Source organism: Cuculus canorus, chromosome 5, assembly GCF_017976375.1.
Source record: "Cuculus canorus isolate bCucCan1 chromosome 5, bCucCan1.pri, whole genome shotgun sequence".
Lineage (NCBI taxonomy): Eukaryota > Metazoa > Chordata > Aves > Cuculiformes > Cuculidae > Cuculus > Cuculus canorus.
The window spans coordinates 42039528-42055836 of record NC_071405.1 but is presented as its reverse complement, the minus strand read 5'-3'; the positions used below and the strand labels follow the sequence as shown (position 1 = coordinate 42055836).

Genomic DNA, 16309 nt, shown 5'->3' with positions numbered 1-16309 from the left:
ACAGATTTTAAATCAATGCAGTATTTTCTTCTGCAATTCCCAGACAGCAGTGTGACTCGCCGTATGTCCTCCATCTTGTTTGTGGGGAAGGGAGCAACAGCACCTACAGAGAGTTCAGGAAGGGCCTGAGTTCCCAAAAGTGACCTGGGGCGATCCTTCCATTCCCAACGCTAGATGGTCACCATTCCCTCTTCTTCCATTCTTCACCATCGAACCTGCTGTCTCCTCTTCCCAGGAGGCAGAAAGGCAGGGGAATGATGGAAAATGGGCATCAGAACTGTTTTCTGCTCCTCATCCTTCTCACTTCTGCTCCAGCCCTGGCTAATCACCAGCTGGACCCCTGGTGTGCCTAGACTCCCATCTCACTTAACATCCAAACCTACTGAGAAAATATTGGGCTGCATCTTGAGCTTGGTAGGAAAGTAGGTCCTGTCCCATCTTACAATTTCAAAACAATTACCACTCTGGGCTTGCTGAAACCTCCTGGAATTTTTCAGCAGAAGGAGATGAGTCCACCCCAGATCAGCCAAGAGCCTGGTGGTTAGCATGTGATCTTGGGCAATTAAGTGTGAAGGATGAAATCCCCACTCTGATGTCTATAGAGTGGGTACCTGAACTTCCTGCATCCCTTCAGCCCTTCAAATCCTGCCTTGCTAAAACCAGTCTGGTCCTGCGGGAAGTGCTGATTTTGATGAATCAACATTTTCCAGAAAAAAAGTGGCATTTGCAATTTCCCAACTAGTCCTAATTGAGAGCATTCAGAAAAAGCAAACAAACAAATAAGCAAACTAAACAATAGCAGAAGGCAGGAAACAAGCTGGGTATCTCCAAAGAGCTGTCCTCACCCGAGCATCATCGGTCCCAGCACAGGAATACCAGCAGACAAACAACTTCGGGGTGGACACAGGAAACATCATGCTTTCTTGCAGGAGTTAGGGTTTGCTACAAGTGACTGCTGGTCCCTTTGGAGCTGAACATTTGTAGGCTACCTCTGTAATGCAAGATGCAGCTCTGATATTATAAATGAGGGCTCTAAACTGCTCTAGTCTGCACCTGTCCTCAGTTTGACCCATGTGTCCCTTTCCTAGGGAAGCCAGAAGTATCTCCACAGGCTCGGTTATATATCCGTTCATCCAGCTGTTTCCATCACCACTATGCAGCACTTGGAGAAGTGCTAGAATCAGTCTGGCAGTTAGGACTCAGAGCTTTTCCTACACCACCTCTTTCTCTTCTAGTATTCACACTTTCAACCTTTCCCATCAGCAGACCTGTACAATTTTGTCAGTCAGGTACAGATGGAAATCTCAGATTTGCAACACAAAGTCTCAATCTTGTCTCAGAATAGCCTCTCTGCATACTTGCTTTCCATGAACCTCTGGTGCTGAGTGTATGATCTTGGTCCTAGGTTATGCAGGACAAGTTCGAGTGACTCCAATGAGCCTTGGGATTTCAGCCATGAAAAGGAGTACTTCTCTTGGATGTGCTTTCCTTCCAGACCACACAAGTGGACCTCACGCTCTGCCTTTGGAATCAGGATGGCATCTTCTTGGGGCAGATGGTTGTGTAGAACTGTTGGAACTCTGTTGTGTTCCTAAATTTGATGATGGCCTTACCATGAGCAATAATTCTGCTGGTTTTACTGCAGTAACACCAGTCCTGATCTGATCCTGGGGTACCAGGACAGACAGGAAAATTGTTTCTAAGGAGTTCTCTTTCAAAACTGCTGGATCTATATGCTGTGAACAGAAAACATCTTGCCATGCTTTCATAACCACAAGATTTTGGCCCAAGGCTTCCTGTCATGGTTGCAAGCTCTTCTGCTGGGAATATTCAGCAAGGCCCAGAGGAAAGGGGGATAGAAAAGGATGGAAGGGTGGTCCAGGGGACAATCACCAACAGAGCAGCACTTGTGTGGCAGCTGCAGGAGGGGGCCCCCTGTCACAGGCTCTTTGATGCATCAAGGAAGCCCATGTGGAGGGTCACTGCAGCAAATCACTGGTGCTTTCTAATTTTCTGTTTTATGGCTGTGTCTTCTTCTCAGCAGTTCTTCTGGCTGCTCTTCCAGCCCTTCAATTTGCAGTGGGTTTGCCAGTTTTGTGTTTATGATAGGAGCAGGAACAACGCATCCTGGCAGGGATGAGATGGCAGCTTCTGATGGAGGCAGTCAGATCTGGTTTGGGAAAACAGGCTGTTAAAACCACAGCCTCTTCTCAGATCAGCTTTCAAAATCTGCCACCAGCAAAATTCAGCCCTACCCTCTGCCGCCACCTCTGCCAGGCTGTGACCATCCACAGGGACCTCCTGCATGGCTTACACTACAATGCCACAGGAGTCCCTTGATGGAGGGCACATAACTTCCCCACTTTCTCTGCCACTCTGGCCAGCTGGTATTTTTGTGGCATCTTTTCCTCCCAGAAAATGGCAATTTTGGGACCGGATACTTGAAAGAGGTTTAGAGCGACAGGAGCAGGGAAGCTGCCCTGAAAAGCCCAGGTCTTGGTGAATTCACTCATAACTCCTTTTGGATTAAATCTGCTTTCTACACATGACTTCTCAAATACTACTGAATGACAGGGACTCTGCCTCCGAGAAGGAGGAGCAGAAGAGGGAAGTGAATATACTTTCTACATCGGTCAGGGTGGTTGTCCACAATTTTTCTGAGTACAATTAATAAGTGAATTAATTCTTCACTTAATCCGAACTGTTTCCATTACATAGCTAAGGAAGTTTGGTCTCCTAGCTGCCTTGCTATATTTGGGCTGCGAACTGCAGGAAGTGGATCAGCATGACATTGCCACAGCTATTCCTCTGTAATGTTTCCCTAGAAAGAGAAATCTTGTTCAAACCTCTCTGCCCTCTCCTCCTTGTCCCCCTGCACTGGGTGTACTGTGTGCTCTGCATACCCAGTAGTGCACTGCATAATCCTCCTCCCTCCCAGAGAGTCTATTTGGGTGGCAGAAGAATGATGTGAAATGATGAGTGGCTCCAGGACCTTTTAAAACTGCTTTACCAAGCAGAGACAATGACACCCTAAAGTAAACATCAGTGCCCCCTCCCGAAGACATGAACACATGAACTGGCATAGTCATTCAAATAGATCAACAACATTTATTCAATTCTTTGAAGATGCAATAACGTAAGTGTGTCTATATCCGTGGCCTGCAAGCTCCCCGCTGCTGGCCTCTCCACTAGTTGCAGTAGTTTTCCAGTTGGTAGAGGGAGCATGTGTTGTGGCAGCATTGCTCAACGATCCCTCGCTTCACTTTCTCAAACTCCTCCTTCTGGAAGGGCAGCTCTCCTATCTCACCATGCAAGGGACCGCTCACTGCCAGGGAAGAAAAAGATAAGCTGTGGGACACAACGCAGCATCAGCCCTGGCTGTTAAGTCCCACTGAGATCCCCTTTGCAGACACCAGATTTTTAAACTACAATTGCCTGGAAAATGGGGAGCAAGTTGCAAAACCATGATGATGCCCTTTGTAGCACCTTTAGGCTCCGTGTTTCCTGTTGCAAAATAACCCTGTGGTGCTTAGAAGGGGCCAAGCTGAGTGGATATTAGCAGTATGAGGGAGAAGGAGACACAGTGGCTTTATTGAGGCAGGCATGCAGAGAAGAGGAGAAACCCTGCATACTTCCTGTGAGCAGCTAATAAGATAAAATAGACTGCTCTGCTCCAGGGAGAGGAGTTGCTTGGGACTGCAGCATGCCTCAGGCAGTTACCCACTCTTAGGAGCCTGGGCAAACAACTGGGATGTCTGTGGGATTGCAAGGACAGTCCAGTCCTGGAGCTGGATGCATTTCCCAGCTGGTCCTGAACAGCCTGCTCCTTTTGGCTGCCTGGATGTAGCCTCAAGCTGATGGCAAAAGCATTTATGTGTGCCTGTGTTCACAGTTGGGGACAAGTTTTTGGAAGGAATGATAAATTGGGGTATTTGGACACAGACAAAACTTAAGAATGTCTTGTTTGCTAATGGAAACTTGAAAACTTGTGCACAGAACTGTTTAGGTTTTAGTTCCCTGGTGAAAATACAGAAAATGACAAACAAACCAGTGATTTTTACTGTAGAAAGAAAAGAGGCCCTAACAACAAAAAGAAAATGCCTGAAAAGCGAGAACGAGATGAGGTTTCTAGGGCAATACGAAAGTACAGCACAAGACACAAAATCCCCAAGCCCCCAAAGTGTGATGCAATGAATGAGGCACAAAAGTAACAAGAAATCATTATGCTAGTGTGCTAGGAGAAAAATTTAGGAAAGGTTTAGTCCTACGTTAACTAGTAGAGGAACTAGCTAGTCTACATTTTGGGATTTACTTTTCATCCTTCTAGCCAGCTCTGAGCAGGCTGTAAACACAGCCAGCTTGTGTGACAAAGAGGTGGTAGCTCAGCTGAAAATCCTGGAACAAAAGGTGGAAAGTCCTCAGATGCTTTCAGACTGGTTGGCCCCAATGAAATGCTCAATGTGGTATTTAGGGAACTGGCTAACCAAACTTCTGATCCATTCACAGTGGTCTGCAGAAATGAATCATCAGAGAAGGGAGCAACTAACAGCCCAGCTGGCCATTCAAACAAAATCATGGCAAACATTCTGCTATGACATTATTTGTTTCACGTTCCAAAGACCTCCAAGACTTTCATGGGATAGTTGTGTACACAGAAGAAGGAATCAGATATAAGCAAAACTAGTGTGCGATGGCAAGAGAACTGGTGGGAGAGGTGTAACATAGGTCAAGAAAGGTCCTCTTAAGATGAGAAGGTTGAAATACTCTGGATTTGGCAGGATTCTCTTCTCTTCAATCTCCATTAGTAAGTTGCAAGACAGAAGAGAGAGTGTACTTACTTGATTCATAGAGGAGCTAACGCTAAGAGGAACTGCAGGTACCCATCTCCAGGAGGGAGATAATCCTTGCATTACTGCTGGAACATTACAGGTCCCGGCCCCTTTTAGATGCAAGCACCATATCGAAGAGCAGCTCTCCCTGCACACTGCCAAGTGGATACAAAGTGCTGGACCAGGAGCATTGTTCTGGCACCAAAGGTTTTTGGGCAAGGCTGTCATCCCTTCCTGCCTCTTGGCCCTTGTACTCATCCCTAGTCCAGCAGTCCTAAAGAGGGGAAAAAAAGCAGCTGCACCAGCATTTCTCTACCATGAAATACAAGATGATATAAGAATATGGGGGCTGCAAGCTTCTTGGAGGGCAAAATTAGGGCTAACAATTATCTTTGAAACTATAGAGACACTGAAAAGAGGGGATGATGTTCAGGAAGAAATGGAAAATATGCTAAAGCATAAACTGCTTTGTGCATCCAGGATAAAGGGTTGACTATGATAGTGTCATTCAGGGAGTGCTGATTCACCAGAAGGAGGGCCAAAACATCCAAGAGAGACAGTGATGGCTATCAATCAACAGTGCAGTGCTGTTTTGAAAGAGGCAAACCACCTATGTAGCCAGGAACATGGTGTGAAAAATTTGCAATATAATTCTTCCAGTTTGCTCACTCTGCTTTGCACTGGCAAGGTCTCAGCTGAGGTCCAGTGTGCTTCTTCAGGCATCACCAGTCATTAAGGATGCAGACTAGATGCAGAACAACTTGCGTGGACAGAGATCTAGAACATATGACCTAAGAAGGTTGTGGGCAAACAGAGGGGATTTAGCTGACAGCATGTTAAAACTAGACATGGGAACAGTCTTCAAATATTTTGAAGAGTGGCCATGAAGAAAGGAGTACACTCTTCCCCATGTCCACTATGGGGAAAATAAGAAATAATTTATAACAAGGGATATTCAGGTTAAATATTGTGAAGAAACACTCAAGAAAAAAGGCCTATTAAGCACTGGAATGGGCAGTTTCAGTTGGTAGAAGAAGCTTCCTCACTGGAGGTTTTTATGAATATACTAGACAAGCATGGATCAGGAATAGGATGCGAGCAACTGATCATGCCTTGGGGCAGAAGGAGATTTCCTGGGTTTCTTCCACCTTTATTTTCTATGAACAGTGCTGGGCTGGTGTAATGATTACACAAAGAAATAGCCAAGTTTGAGCTTTCAGCCACAATTCCTTTTGCCCCATAAATCCCCTTTCCCTGCTTGCTCTCCCATCTGCCTTTTTAACCTGAAGAGCTTTTCATTGGCAATGTGATGATGTTGGTATGTTAAAAGTATTGCTGGCATTCCCCATCAAGGACATTCCTGGTGTCACAGTCAAAGATAGGTGGTTGTTGCCTTTTGCATCGCATAGCATACAACTGAGTTCAAGGTCAGTCTGACTTACCTAGAGGCTGCTCAATGTCCCGTCGGGCTTTAGGGGAGTAGAAGAAACCCCGCTCTCCACACACCAGGTAGAGAGCCTCCACCAAGTGGGAGCCACAGAGGTGCTGGTTGGCTGCGGCATGGCTGGTTCCAGGGCCAGAAAGGGCAAGGAGGGCCAGGAGAGGCAGTGATCGGATCCAGAGAGCCATGGTGAGGCCTAGAGTTAAGAGGGAGAAGAGACACAGGGAGGTCCAAGAGGGAAAAGTCATCAAGCATCTTGCATCCTTCAGCTCCTTTGGCATGAAAATGAGACCAAAGTAGTAGATGAACCTTCTAAAGATGGTTTATGACTTAAATTAATAATTATTACAACCGGAAGTCTACCTCTTTCCTCATGCTCACATCAGTTCTGGCCTCCCTGCTGTCTTCCCCCAAAAGGCTGAACTAGACTGGAAGAGCCATCTCACTGAGTGCTGTAACATACGTGCCCAGGAGAGTTGACACCTTCAGAGAAAAAACTCTCTCTTTCAAGTCAGAAAGGGCTGCTCTTTATGATGATGGCCCAAAACCAACACAACATGCTCAAAGACCTGAGGAGAACCATTTTCTTGGGCTGTCAAGCAGGCACTTATCACCACCAGCTATGAATTTAAGAAAACATCTCTGCAAAACAGGTAGATGCTAAAAGGGCAACAATCACTTACCCAAAAACTGGCAGCAAGAAGTGGAGAGAAGTTTGCTCAGAGAGATGAAGACCGTTTGCTTGGTAGTAACGTCCCTATTCTCTCTTTTCCATATTTATATGCTTTACATTAGCCCAGGTGATACAAAAGCTAGCACGAGCCCCACCTCCTTGATGACTCTCTAGCCAAAATTTTTGCTGCTTGTGCACATTAATTTCCCTCCACATAGCATCAACAGGTCTTTATGCAAGTTAAGGTAGAAGCAACAGTTTGCAGTTTCCATCTCATTTCATCCGAGCTGTTTTTGCTTCCCTGAAGCTCTGTCCTGAGCCACCAGTGACCCTTTTAGCAGGAGATAATGGTGCTATTACAGCTGCAATGATTACTAATGACGCTAATGCTGGCAATAAGCACTACTGGCATTGAGGTAGCTCAACAGCTGTTTCTAGAATGTAAGATTAAAGACAAACATGTTAATCTATTTGATTAATATCACCCTGGAAAGTATGCAACGATGGGACCAAGTTGTGAGACCATGCTATTGTCAGGTGTTAGAGGAAGGAAAACACATTACTGCGCTGAGGCTATCTGCATTGCCACTCATGGGCCATGCGGCACACAGCAGGAGACGTGTCCACGGCTTGGTCTGGGAATAACACCTGCGTTTTTCAGGAGACCTTGGGCGGTCATTTTTGCTTAGTGCAGGGCCAGAGTTAGAGAATTTGAAATTTTGTATGTGAAAAAATAAGGCTTTTCCCCTTTGCTCACTGAAAGACAGGTCACCTCCTCATGTGCTTCTAATTCCTGTCTGGCATTAAGCAGAGCAGAGACTCAGTCTCTGCCATGTGCCAGTGAGAGCACTGAGAACCTCAGCTCTTCTCTCTGGGGCTTTGCCCAAAATTGTGTCTTGGACACCAGGAAACATTTCTAGTTAATCCCAGTGAAAACCAGGAGAGAGCTGATGATCCCCATTCTGGCTCATAAACTCACTTTTAATAGCAGATGATGAGCCAGGGGTGGTCCATTGGCTTTCACAGATCTGATTTTGGCAACAGATCTAACTCCATCTCTCTTTCGCAACATTAGCCCATCTTTTTTTATACCTCTATACTCAAGTTTTCTACTACCAGTAACATGCTTGTACCTTTTTCTGCTTAAAGTGTATGTGTGTGTATATATATGTATATATAGATATTTCTGCCTGAAAAGGCCCATTTTAAATGCTGGGGATGAAATGATATTCCAACTTCCTACTCCTCTACATTTTAAGACTATTAATGCTCAGTACCACTGAAAAGTAGACATCTGAATCTATTTGAACTCTGCTGCTTGTTTAACTTTGAATAAGCCAGATTCTCCTTACATAGAATAAATCAGAAGGAAGTTCACTGAAATCAGCAGAATGCCTTGAGACTTGAACGAGACCCTTGATTCTTGAGTAGCCAAAGCAATTACATCCATCAGCATCTAGGAGGTAGGAAGTTGCATATGTCCCCATCACGCCTTTAAGTGTGAAATATCATATGTTTGCTAAATGGCTGTGACTGCAAAAAGGCCCATGAGAAGTGCTAAATCTCTGATGAGTGTACGAAGAGGGGACTCATTTGCTCAAACGGATGTGAGACAGGTTATCAGTTACATCCCTTGCCATATAGGTCTTTTTGGCCTCCTGATAATAAATCCAAGTTGTGATGCTCAACTACAGTTAATAGAATCTCTGCATGATGTGCAACACTATCTCTGTCTCCCTTCCCCTCAAAAAAGATATTTGATGTACTTGAATGACCTAGTAGTGTACCCATGAAGAGGGTCTCAGGTTTCGGCAAGATATGAGTACAGGGAATTCACTTACTCAGACCTTTTTTTCTATCAGGAGAAGATGAGGAATTAGCAGCTATGCAGGATGAAACCTAGCATTTTACCCCATTTGAAGTAGGTTGTCAAAGCCAGAAGCCTTGGGCCATTCACTCTTCCTCCAGAGCTGGGAGCCCCCACCTGGCCTCTCACACAAAGGGAAAGACTTGCAGAATTACTCTCCAGTTCCCCTTTGCAGTCATTTTCCTGCTATCACCACATTGTGTGAAGCTGGATGGACCTCAGTCCAGTGGTGACCTTGGAAAGGCTCCAGAGCAGGGTGTTCCCCAGGTTAGGCACATGCTTAGATTTGTCATTTAGGGTTTTCCTTTTTTCACTTTTGAATGTTACTTGAGTTCACTTGAACTCACGTTTTATTGACAGCGAGATTTTGTAAGGAGGCTCCTCTGTCTACTATCTTCTCCCTTCTGGGCAGCATTCCTGCTGGGCTTCCGCCTTCCTCAGGGCTTACCCCACTGATGTAGCAAAAAAAGCTATTTTATTTTGTGTGGTAAGTGCCATGCTATTACTCTTTTGTTTCTCTTAACCTTGGCTAACCATATCCTAGAGGTGGCTTTGAAATGCTTGTGGCATTTCTGCAGCACGCCCCAGCAGGGGAAGGACTGACTGTACCCAAGCATTCAGGAGTCCCTCTTGGCTCACTGTAGCCTGGGTGCAGAAACAAGTCTATAGATTTATTGGAAGGAAAAAAGATATCATGCTAGCTCAAAGTTCAGCATGGGCCAAAGTTTTGCAAAAGTTTCCTACTATGACTTTTTTTTTTCCCTTTCCAAAATATAATCACTTTAATTATTTATTGGAAACTGTATTTTCTTACCATAAATGGTCCTTTGGAATATGAAAAATGCTAGCAGTGATATAAACAGATATATAATGGAGATAAACCATGGAAGTTGTGTCTTAGAGGGAAAATTCCCATTTCAGCAGTGAACTGAGAGAGGGGGCCAGCAGGGGAGCCTGTTTCTCAATGAAAAACTTTTTCTACAGAAAAATCTCAGCTCATTCCTTCCAGGTTGGGTTTCCCTGTGATTTTCATGTGATTGGGTAGTGACGGGCCAAACATCCACCCATCATTTCAGTTACACATGCCTCCCATGACCCTCTTAGACCCTCAGCTCCATGTTGGTCTCACTTGGCTGAAGGGTGGAATGGCTAGGTGGGAGTGGGCTGCTCCTGGATCCTGTCCTTCATGTTAACCACCTCTGGACGTGACTTGAAACCACTTCCCTCACTCACATCCCCCCGGACCCAAGCAGTTGCATCAGTGGGAGTGAGGTTTAGGCAATCCCCAGTGTCATGTAATCAAGTTTTACAGTCTATTGCCAGCACAATAAAATCTTTACTACTGTAGATGTCTAGCATTTTCGAACCCTCTCCTGAAAAAATAACAAGCCCGCTACAGAGGAACTAGTTAACAATTACAAGTTTGTGCAAGTTTTACTGACAGCAAAGGTCAGGTCTGGAGGTGAGTGAGTTCTCAGAGAACACCCAGGAACCCCCAAATGTCACCTGTATCCCCACTGCTGTGCTCATGCTCAGCAGCCACCACCGAGGCTGCTCTGCTTGTCCTTGGGTGTGTGCTGTCCCAAAAGCAGAGCAGAGAGTACCACAGCAAAAATTCAGTGCCTAGTGAAACACATACCCCTGGAGGAGGCGCCGCCTGCCGATGCACCCCTGTGCTGCAAGAGCAACCCACAAAAAACAAGGCACCTAAAGGGGTCTGCAACCCCAAGAACAGCTTTTAGGGGTGGCGAGGCCCTGGAATCTGCCCCAGAATGGCCACTGGTAGCTGGGGATAGGTAGTTGAGGCAACGCCTTCAAGGATATGGGCCATTTGAGCTAGAGCGCAGTTTTTTTCTCTGCTTGGGACCTGGGGATCCCCTAGGGTGCAGTGGTTGCCATCTCCAGGCTTTGCTTTGCTCCCCGTGTAGGGTGCAGCCCCAGCTGGCAGCGTGGCATGGAGCAGCAAGGCTAACACACTTGGTGCTCCTTGTCTTCATGTGGTTTCCAGAAACTGTGCTCTTACTGGCATGTTCAAGCATCTGTACAGCAGCAGTGTGCAAGCACCCCGTCAGTGGCAGTGGTGCAAGATGAAGGGCGGGGAAACTGGAACCAAGGAGGGTATTTAAACACGGGAATGCTTACAATCAAATCCTGCAGTGTCTGCAGAGATACGTGTCAGGTGGGGCAGTCGTCATGGGCTCAGCAGGGAGAGGGAGCTACTATAGCAAAGGGTGAGGTTTTGCAGCTTATCTGGAGCTACACAATGAGAGATGCCCTTGCTTCAAAAGGGGCATTGTGCAAGCAGAGAAGGAGACTGCTCACTGGGATATAAGTAATCTCAGCTGCTTCAGTAGACTAATCCAGGTGGCCGTCTGGGTGCAGGGTGTGTGAGCTGTCCCCACCACCCTGGGGGCCATCGGGGCCAGAGGAGGCACTCCTGCCAGACCATGGATTTCCCAATATTCCTGTCTCTTCCAGACCAGGGAGGTTATCTTGCTGCTTAGAGCACAATGGGTCGATCCATAAAACAAAGGGTGTAACCTAGAGCCCAGTACAACCAACCAGGTCTGACCCATTGGTTTCCATCATCTTTGGGTTAGCTGCTAACAGTGGAGAGGGTCATTATTATATCTGCACGTCTGGAGACACAGGTTAGTGGTAGAAGATGCTACAGAGAGCAACTCCAAAGAGCCAGTACCTTTCATTAGAGAACAAGGGAGTTTCCCAGGTATGCTGCGTCTCTGAGAACCTCCTCCTGCAACCCAAATCCTCTGGCTACCCTCTAGCACATCACATCTCTCAGCAGGGAAATGCTTGCTTTTGGGCATCCCAGCTCACCTGGGACCATGGAACCTGCAAATTGGTTTGGCTGCACCTTGCTCAAGCTCCTCTGGCCTCTCCAGGCTCAACCCGCTATACAAGTACAGCTAACCAAGCAAAATGGAACAAATTTAATGATCTCTAGAGTAAAGCTCCAAAAATTTCTCCCATCCACCTTCAGAAGAGCGTATGCAGGTTATAAGTATAGATGGAAAAAACACGTATGTTTCTTTTAACCCCATTAAAATATCACTGGCCATATATTTTTTTGATAAGGTAGAGGAGAAAATAGCACCTAAAAGCTGCTAATAGTTTCTAGACATAACTATTAGCAGAGGCAGCAGAACAAATTAGTTTGTTTATCAATGACGACAAGTTGGCTATCTGTGGCTATTAATGGCCCCAAAGTAATCCTTGGCATAGATAGAGAGACATTAGATGAGGTGATGACACCGTGCTAGAGGACAAGTGATGAACAACGAAAGTAACAAATAACTTCCATGTTGTGGATAAGCGCTGGAAAAGTAGCTTGATCAGCACCAATCCAAAAATACAGATTTTCAGCACTGATATCACATCCGTCCGTCTTTATGTTGTGGAAGTCCAGGAGAACAATGAAAGAGGATCTTGACCTGGTTCTTAGGAAACAATTGCCATTGAATCCATCAGGGAGTATACTCCAGTGTCCAGAATTGTAGGCACTAATATGTCATTGTGCCACCATTATGGCTTCCTCAGCAGGTGGCATCATAGGCACCACTTGGAAAGCAAAGGCATGGATAATCAGGAGAAGTCTTTGTTAAAACAAGCAAGAAGAACTGGTCCTTGGCCGCAGTGCTGGAAAGCGTGAGAGCAGCAGACATAGCAGAAAGTAATGGGTGCCATAATCACCAGAAGCACCAAGAGAGGAATGCCAAAAAATGAAGGAATGGTTTTCACTGGCTAAGACTAGATTTATCTCCTACTGTAAAGTTGTCTCATGGATTGAAAATAAATCACTGTGTCATGTATTTCTGTATTTTCTGCCGCTGCTCATCTCTGCAGCTGTGTGCGTATTGTGGACATCAGCCACAGTTTCCCTAATGATAAAATTAGGGGCTGCAAGTGATAATGTAAGTGGACATTGAGGAACAATGTACTCAATCTTGCATGACACTTTCTGCTGAGATTAAATATAAAGGATTGAGACACCATTTTCTAGAATAAACTTTATTTTAAAAGCCCCTGTTTTGCTATTAGAGTGCTTTTGGAGATTTTGGCTAGCACAGCCCTAATGCTGCTGCCCTGAGGTTCCACTTTTCTCCAGAAGATATGTCTTGCCATCTCAAGATGCAGTTCAGTTCTTTGTCTTCACAAGGTCCTCTGAGCTTTAGCAGTTCAGATGCCTTCAGATAGGTTGGGACCTGAGACAGGTGCTGTGATTTCTTCCTCCTTCCCCCTCACTCCCACAGTGTCACTCTAGTAGTAGTTGGTGTTACAGCAGCTGGCACAGCTCTGTGCCAAAGGACCTTGCTAACACAGCATCTGGCAGCAAATAAAACCCAGCACACCAATGCTCTTTCTAGTGGCATCTGCTCCAAGGCATCTGTCTCCCTGGCATTGTTGCTGGCTGCACTGGTTATTCCTCACTCCCACTGGGGCCAGAAGGTGCTGAGGACTTGCGGTAGGGCTGATTCCCTGCCTGCTGACAGTCAGCCAGATCCCAGTGTACAGTGCTCTGATTCCCCCTGCCAAGGCACAGGGACTTCCAGGTCTGATATCATTAATTATCACTGGGTAAGTTGATTGTTTTGAACAGTTAAATCTACTTTAAGGATTTGATTGCACACCAGGAACCAGTCCATAGGTTTGCCTGTGGGTTCCTAGACAAGGAGGTGTAAATCCTACTGATAAGTCTTGTTAGTGTTAGGGGGCTGTGGAAAGGGAGGCAGGGGGATGTTTGGAGCCAGGCACAGGGATCTCAAGGGGCCAGGAGGGATGAGCCCACCACTGCAGTTCCCTCCGCCTGCCTGAGAGCCCCTGGCCAGGGGGAAGCACACGGGTGCTGTGGGCAGTCGGGGTCAGGCTGATTTACAGCAGCTGAGGAACTGGGGCTGGTAATTCAAAGTTGCCGCTTATCGGTGTTTAGAAAGCAAGCTCCGATCTATTGGTTAGTGATTTGGCCTTTGCTGTAAATAGAGGGGCCCCGTGCTTTGCTCTGACATTTTTGTCCTTATTATCTTGTCTCCGTCTCCGAGGGAGGTGGGATTGTTATTTAAGGCTGACCTTAGTTGAAGGAAAATGAACAACTCTCTTACCCCACCCTGTTTTTCTCTTCGCAGTCCTGGCTAACAACTGTTGTATTGAAGTAACTGTGAGATACTTAATCCTTCACCATCCCAGCAAATATTTTGTAGATCAATTCAACCGGGTGTGCCCAGAAAAAAAAAAAAATTATTGCAAAAAGCCCAAGTAGAACTAGTGCCATGAGTGAAAAAGTAGATTTTGTATCATTATCACTCCAGAAAGATCAACGAGGATGGGCCTTGAGCCCATCAGGCACTGGAGCTCACCACTGAGCCTGTCCAGTCTTGCATCACTATGGTTAAGATCTAATTTAAACTTGTATTTCCCATGAGTTCAAAACAGTTCTTCCATCCCAAGCTAAACTTCTGAACATCACATATGGAAACACATGATAGTGGCTAGTTGGAGCTGGAGGAATTATTTTGGATTTGGAGTCTGTGTACTGGGAATTTAGATCTGGACACAAACTCTCTATAGCTGTATGGAAGAGTATTCAGGGATGCATGAGCAGTCTGAGTGGGACCCACTCCCGTTGGGATGAACATGATTTTGGGAGGCTTGCAATACAGAAGTCAACATGTGCGTGTGCTGCATCTGCTCCTGGGTCATATGCACTGTTTTGACAAGATGGTCAAAGTGAATTCATTAACAGAGACATGAAGAAACCCTCATTCATTTGAAGCACAGCACTTGCAAGTCTGAACAATTGTCTGATCTCCAAACCCTCACTCTTTTAACCTGCCACTGCCAACTGTACCAGCTATACAAGGAGAGCACTGCAAGGCTATGGTAGCACGCTGAGGTGCAGTCACATGGAGTTTCAAATCTCTTACCTAATCTTTGCAAACCCCTCTATTCAGTTAAAAAAAAAAAAAAAAAAAAAGAAAAAAAAGAAATCTCCTGATCAGATTTCAAGATCTTTGCATCATCTACCAGCAGTCTTGGCTGACTGGGGAAGTTACATTGGACTGGAGGCTGGCAGCTGTTACAACCATTTACAAGAACAGCTGGAGAGAGGATACAGGAAACTACAGGCCTGCCAGTCTGACCTCAGTGCCAGGGAAGGTCATGGAACACGTCATCTTGAGTGCTACCTCACAGCACATACAGGACAACCAAGTGACCAGGCCTACTTAGCATGGGTTTATGAAAGGCAGGTCCTGCCAAACTAACCTGATCACCTTCTATGACAAGGTGACCCACTTGATAGATGTGGGAGGAGCTGTGGATGTGGTGTACTTAGACTTCAGTAAAGCCTTTGACACTGCATCTCACAGTATTCTACTTGAGAAACTGGCTTCCACTGGCCTGGACAGGCGCACCCTCTGCTGGGTAAAAAACTGGCTGGATGGCCAGGCCCAAAGAGTTATGGTAAACAGAGCTAAATCCAGCTGGAGGTCGGTCACAAGAGGTGTTCCCTGGGACTTGGTGCTGGGTCCAGTCCTGTTCAATATCTTTATCAATGATCTAGATGAGAAGATTGCGTGTACCTTCAGCAAGTTTGTGGATGACACTAAACTGGGAAGAAATGTCAATCTGCTGGAGGGTAGCGAGGATCTGCAGAGGGATCTGAACAGGCTGAATTAATGGGCTGAGGCCAGCGGGATGAGGTTTAACAAGGCCAAGTGCAGAGTCCTGCACTTGGAAGACAACAATCCCATGCAGCACTACAGGCTTGGAGAAGGCTGCCTGTCAGAGAAAGACCTGGGAGTGTTGGTTGACAGCCAGATGAATATGAGCCAGCAGTGTGCCCAGGTGGCCAAGAAAGCCAATAGTATCTCAGATTGTATCAGAAACAGTGTGGCCAACAGGACCAGGGAAGTGATTCTGCCATTGTACTCAGCACTGTTGAAAATGCACCTTGAATACTGTGTTCAGTTTTGGGCCCTCTCTATAAGAGAGACGCTGAGGTCCTGGAGCGTCTCCAGAGAACAGTGATGAAACTGGTGAAGGGGCTGGAGAACAAATCTTACAAGGAGCAGCTGAGGAAACTGGGGTTGTTTTGCTTGGAGAAGAGGAGACTGAGGGGAGACCTTATCACTCTCTACAACTACCTAAAAGGAGGTTGTAGAGAGGTGGTTGTTGGTCTCTTCTCCCAAGTGATAGGTAATAGAACAAGAGGGAGTGTCCTTAAGCTGTACCAGGGGAAGTTTAGATTGGACATTTGGAAAAATTTCTTCACAGAAAGTGTTATCAGTCACGGGCACAGGCTGCCCAGGGAGGTGGTTGAGTCACCATCCCTGAAGGTATTTAAAAGGCAGGTAGATGAAGTGTTTAGGAATATGATTTAGTAGTAGACAGATATGGGTGGAGTTGATGATCTCAAAGGTCTTTTCCAAACTAGTGATTCTATAATTGTAAGACATTTTGGAAACTTTCTGTTTTCGACCATG

The 16309-nt window shown here is 45.9% G+C and overlaps 1 protein-coding gene across 1 annotated transcript; it reads right to left on the bottom strand.

Annotated features, from left to right (window-relative positions):
• Nucleotides 1-3188: 3188 nt before the first annotated feature.
• INS (insulin) lies at nucleotides 3189-8430 on the bottom strand. Its single transcript, XM_009571845.2, is given in 4 exon segments — nucleotides 3189-3325; nucleotides 6272-6466; nucleotides 6944-7054; nucleotides 8388-8430. Coding segments are annotated over 4 exon segments (486 nt in total).
• Between the last annotated feature and the right edge of the window lie 7879 nt (nucleotides 8431-16309).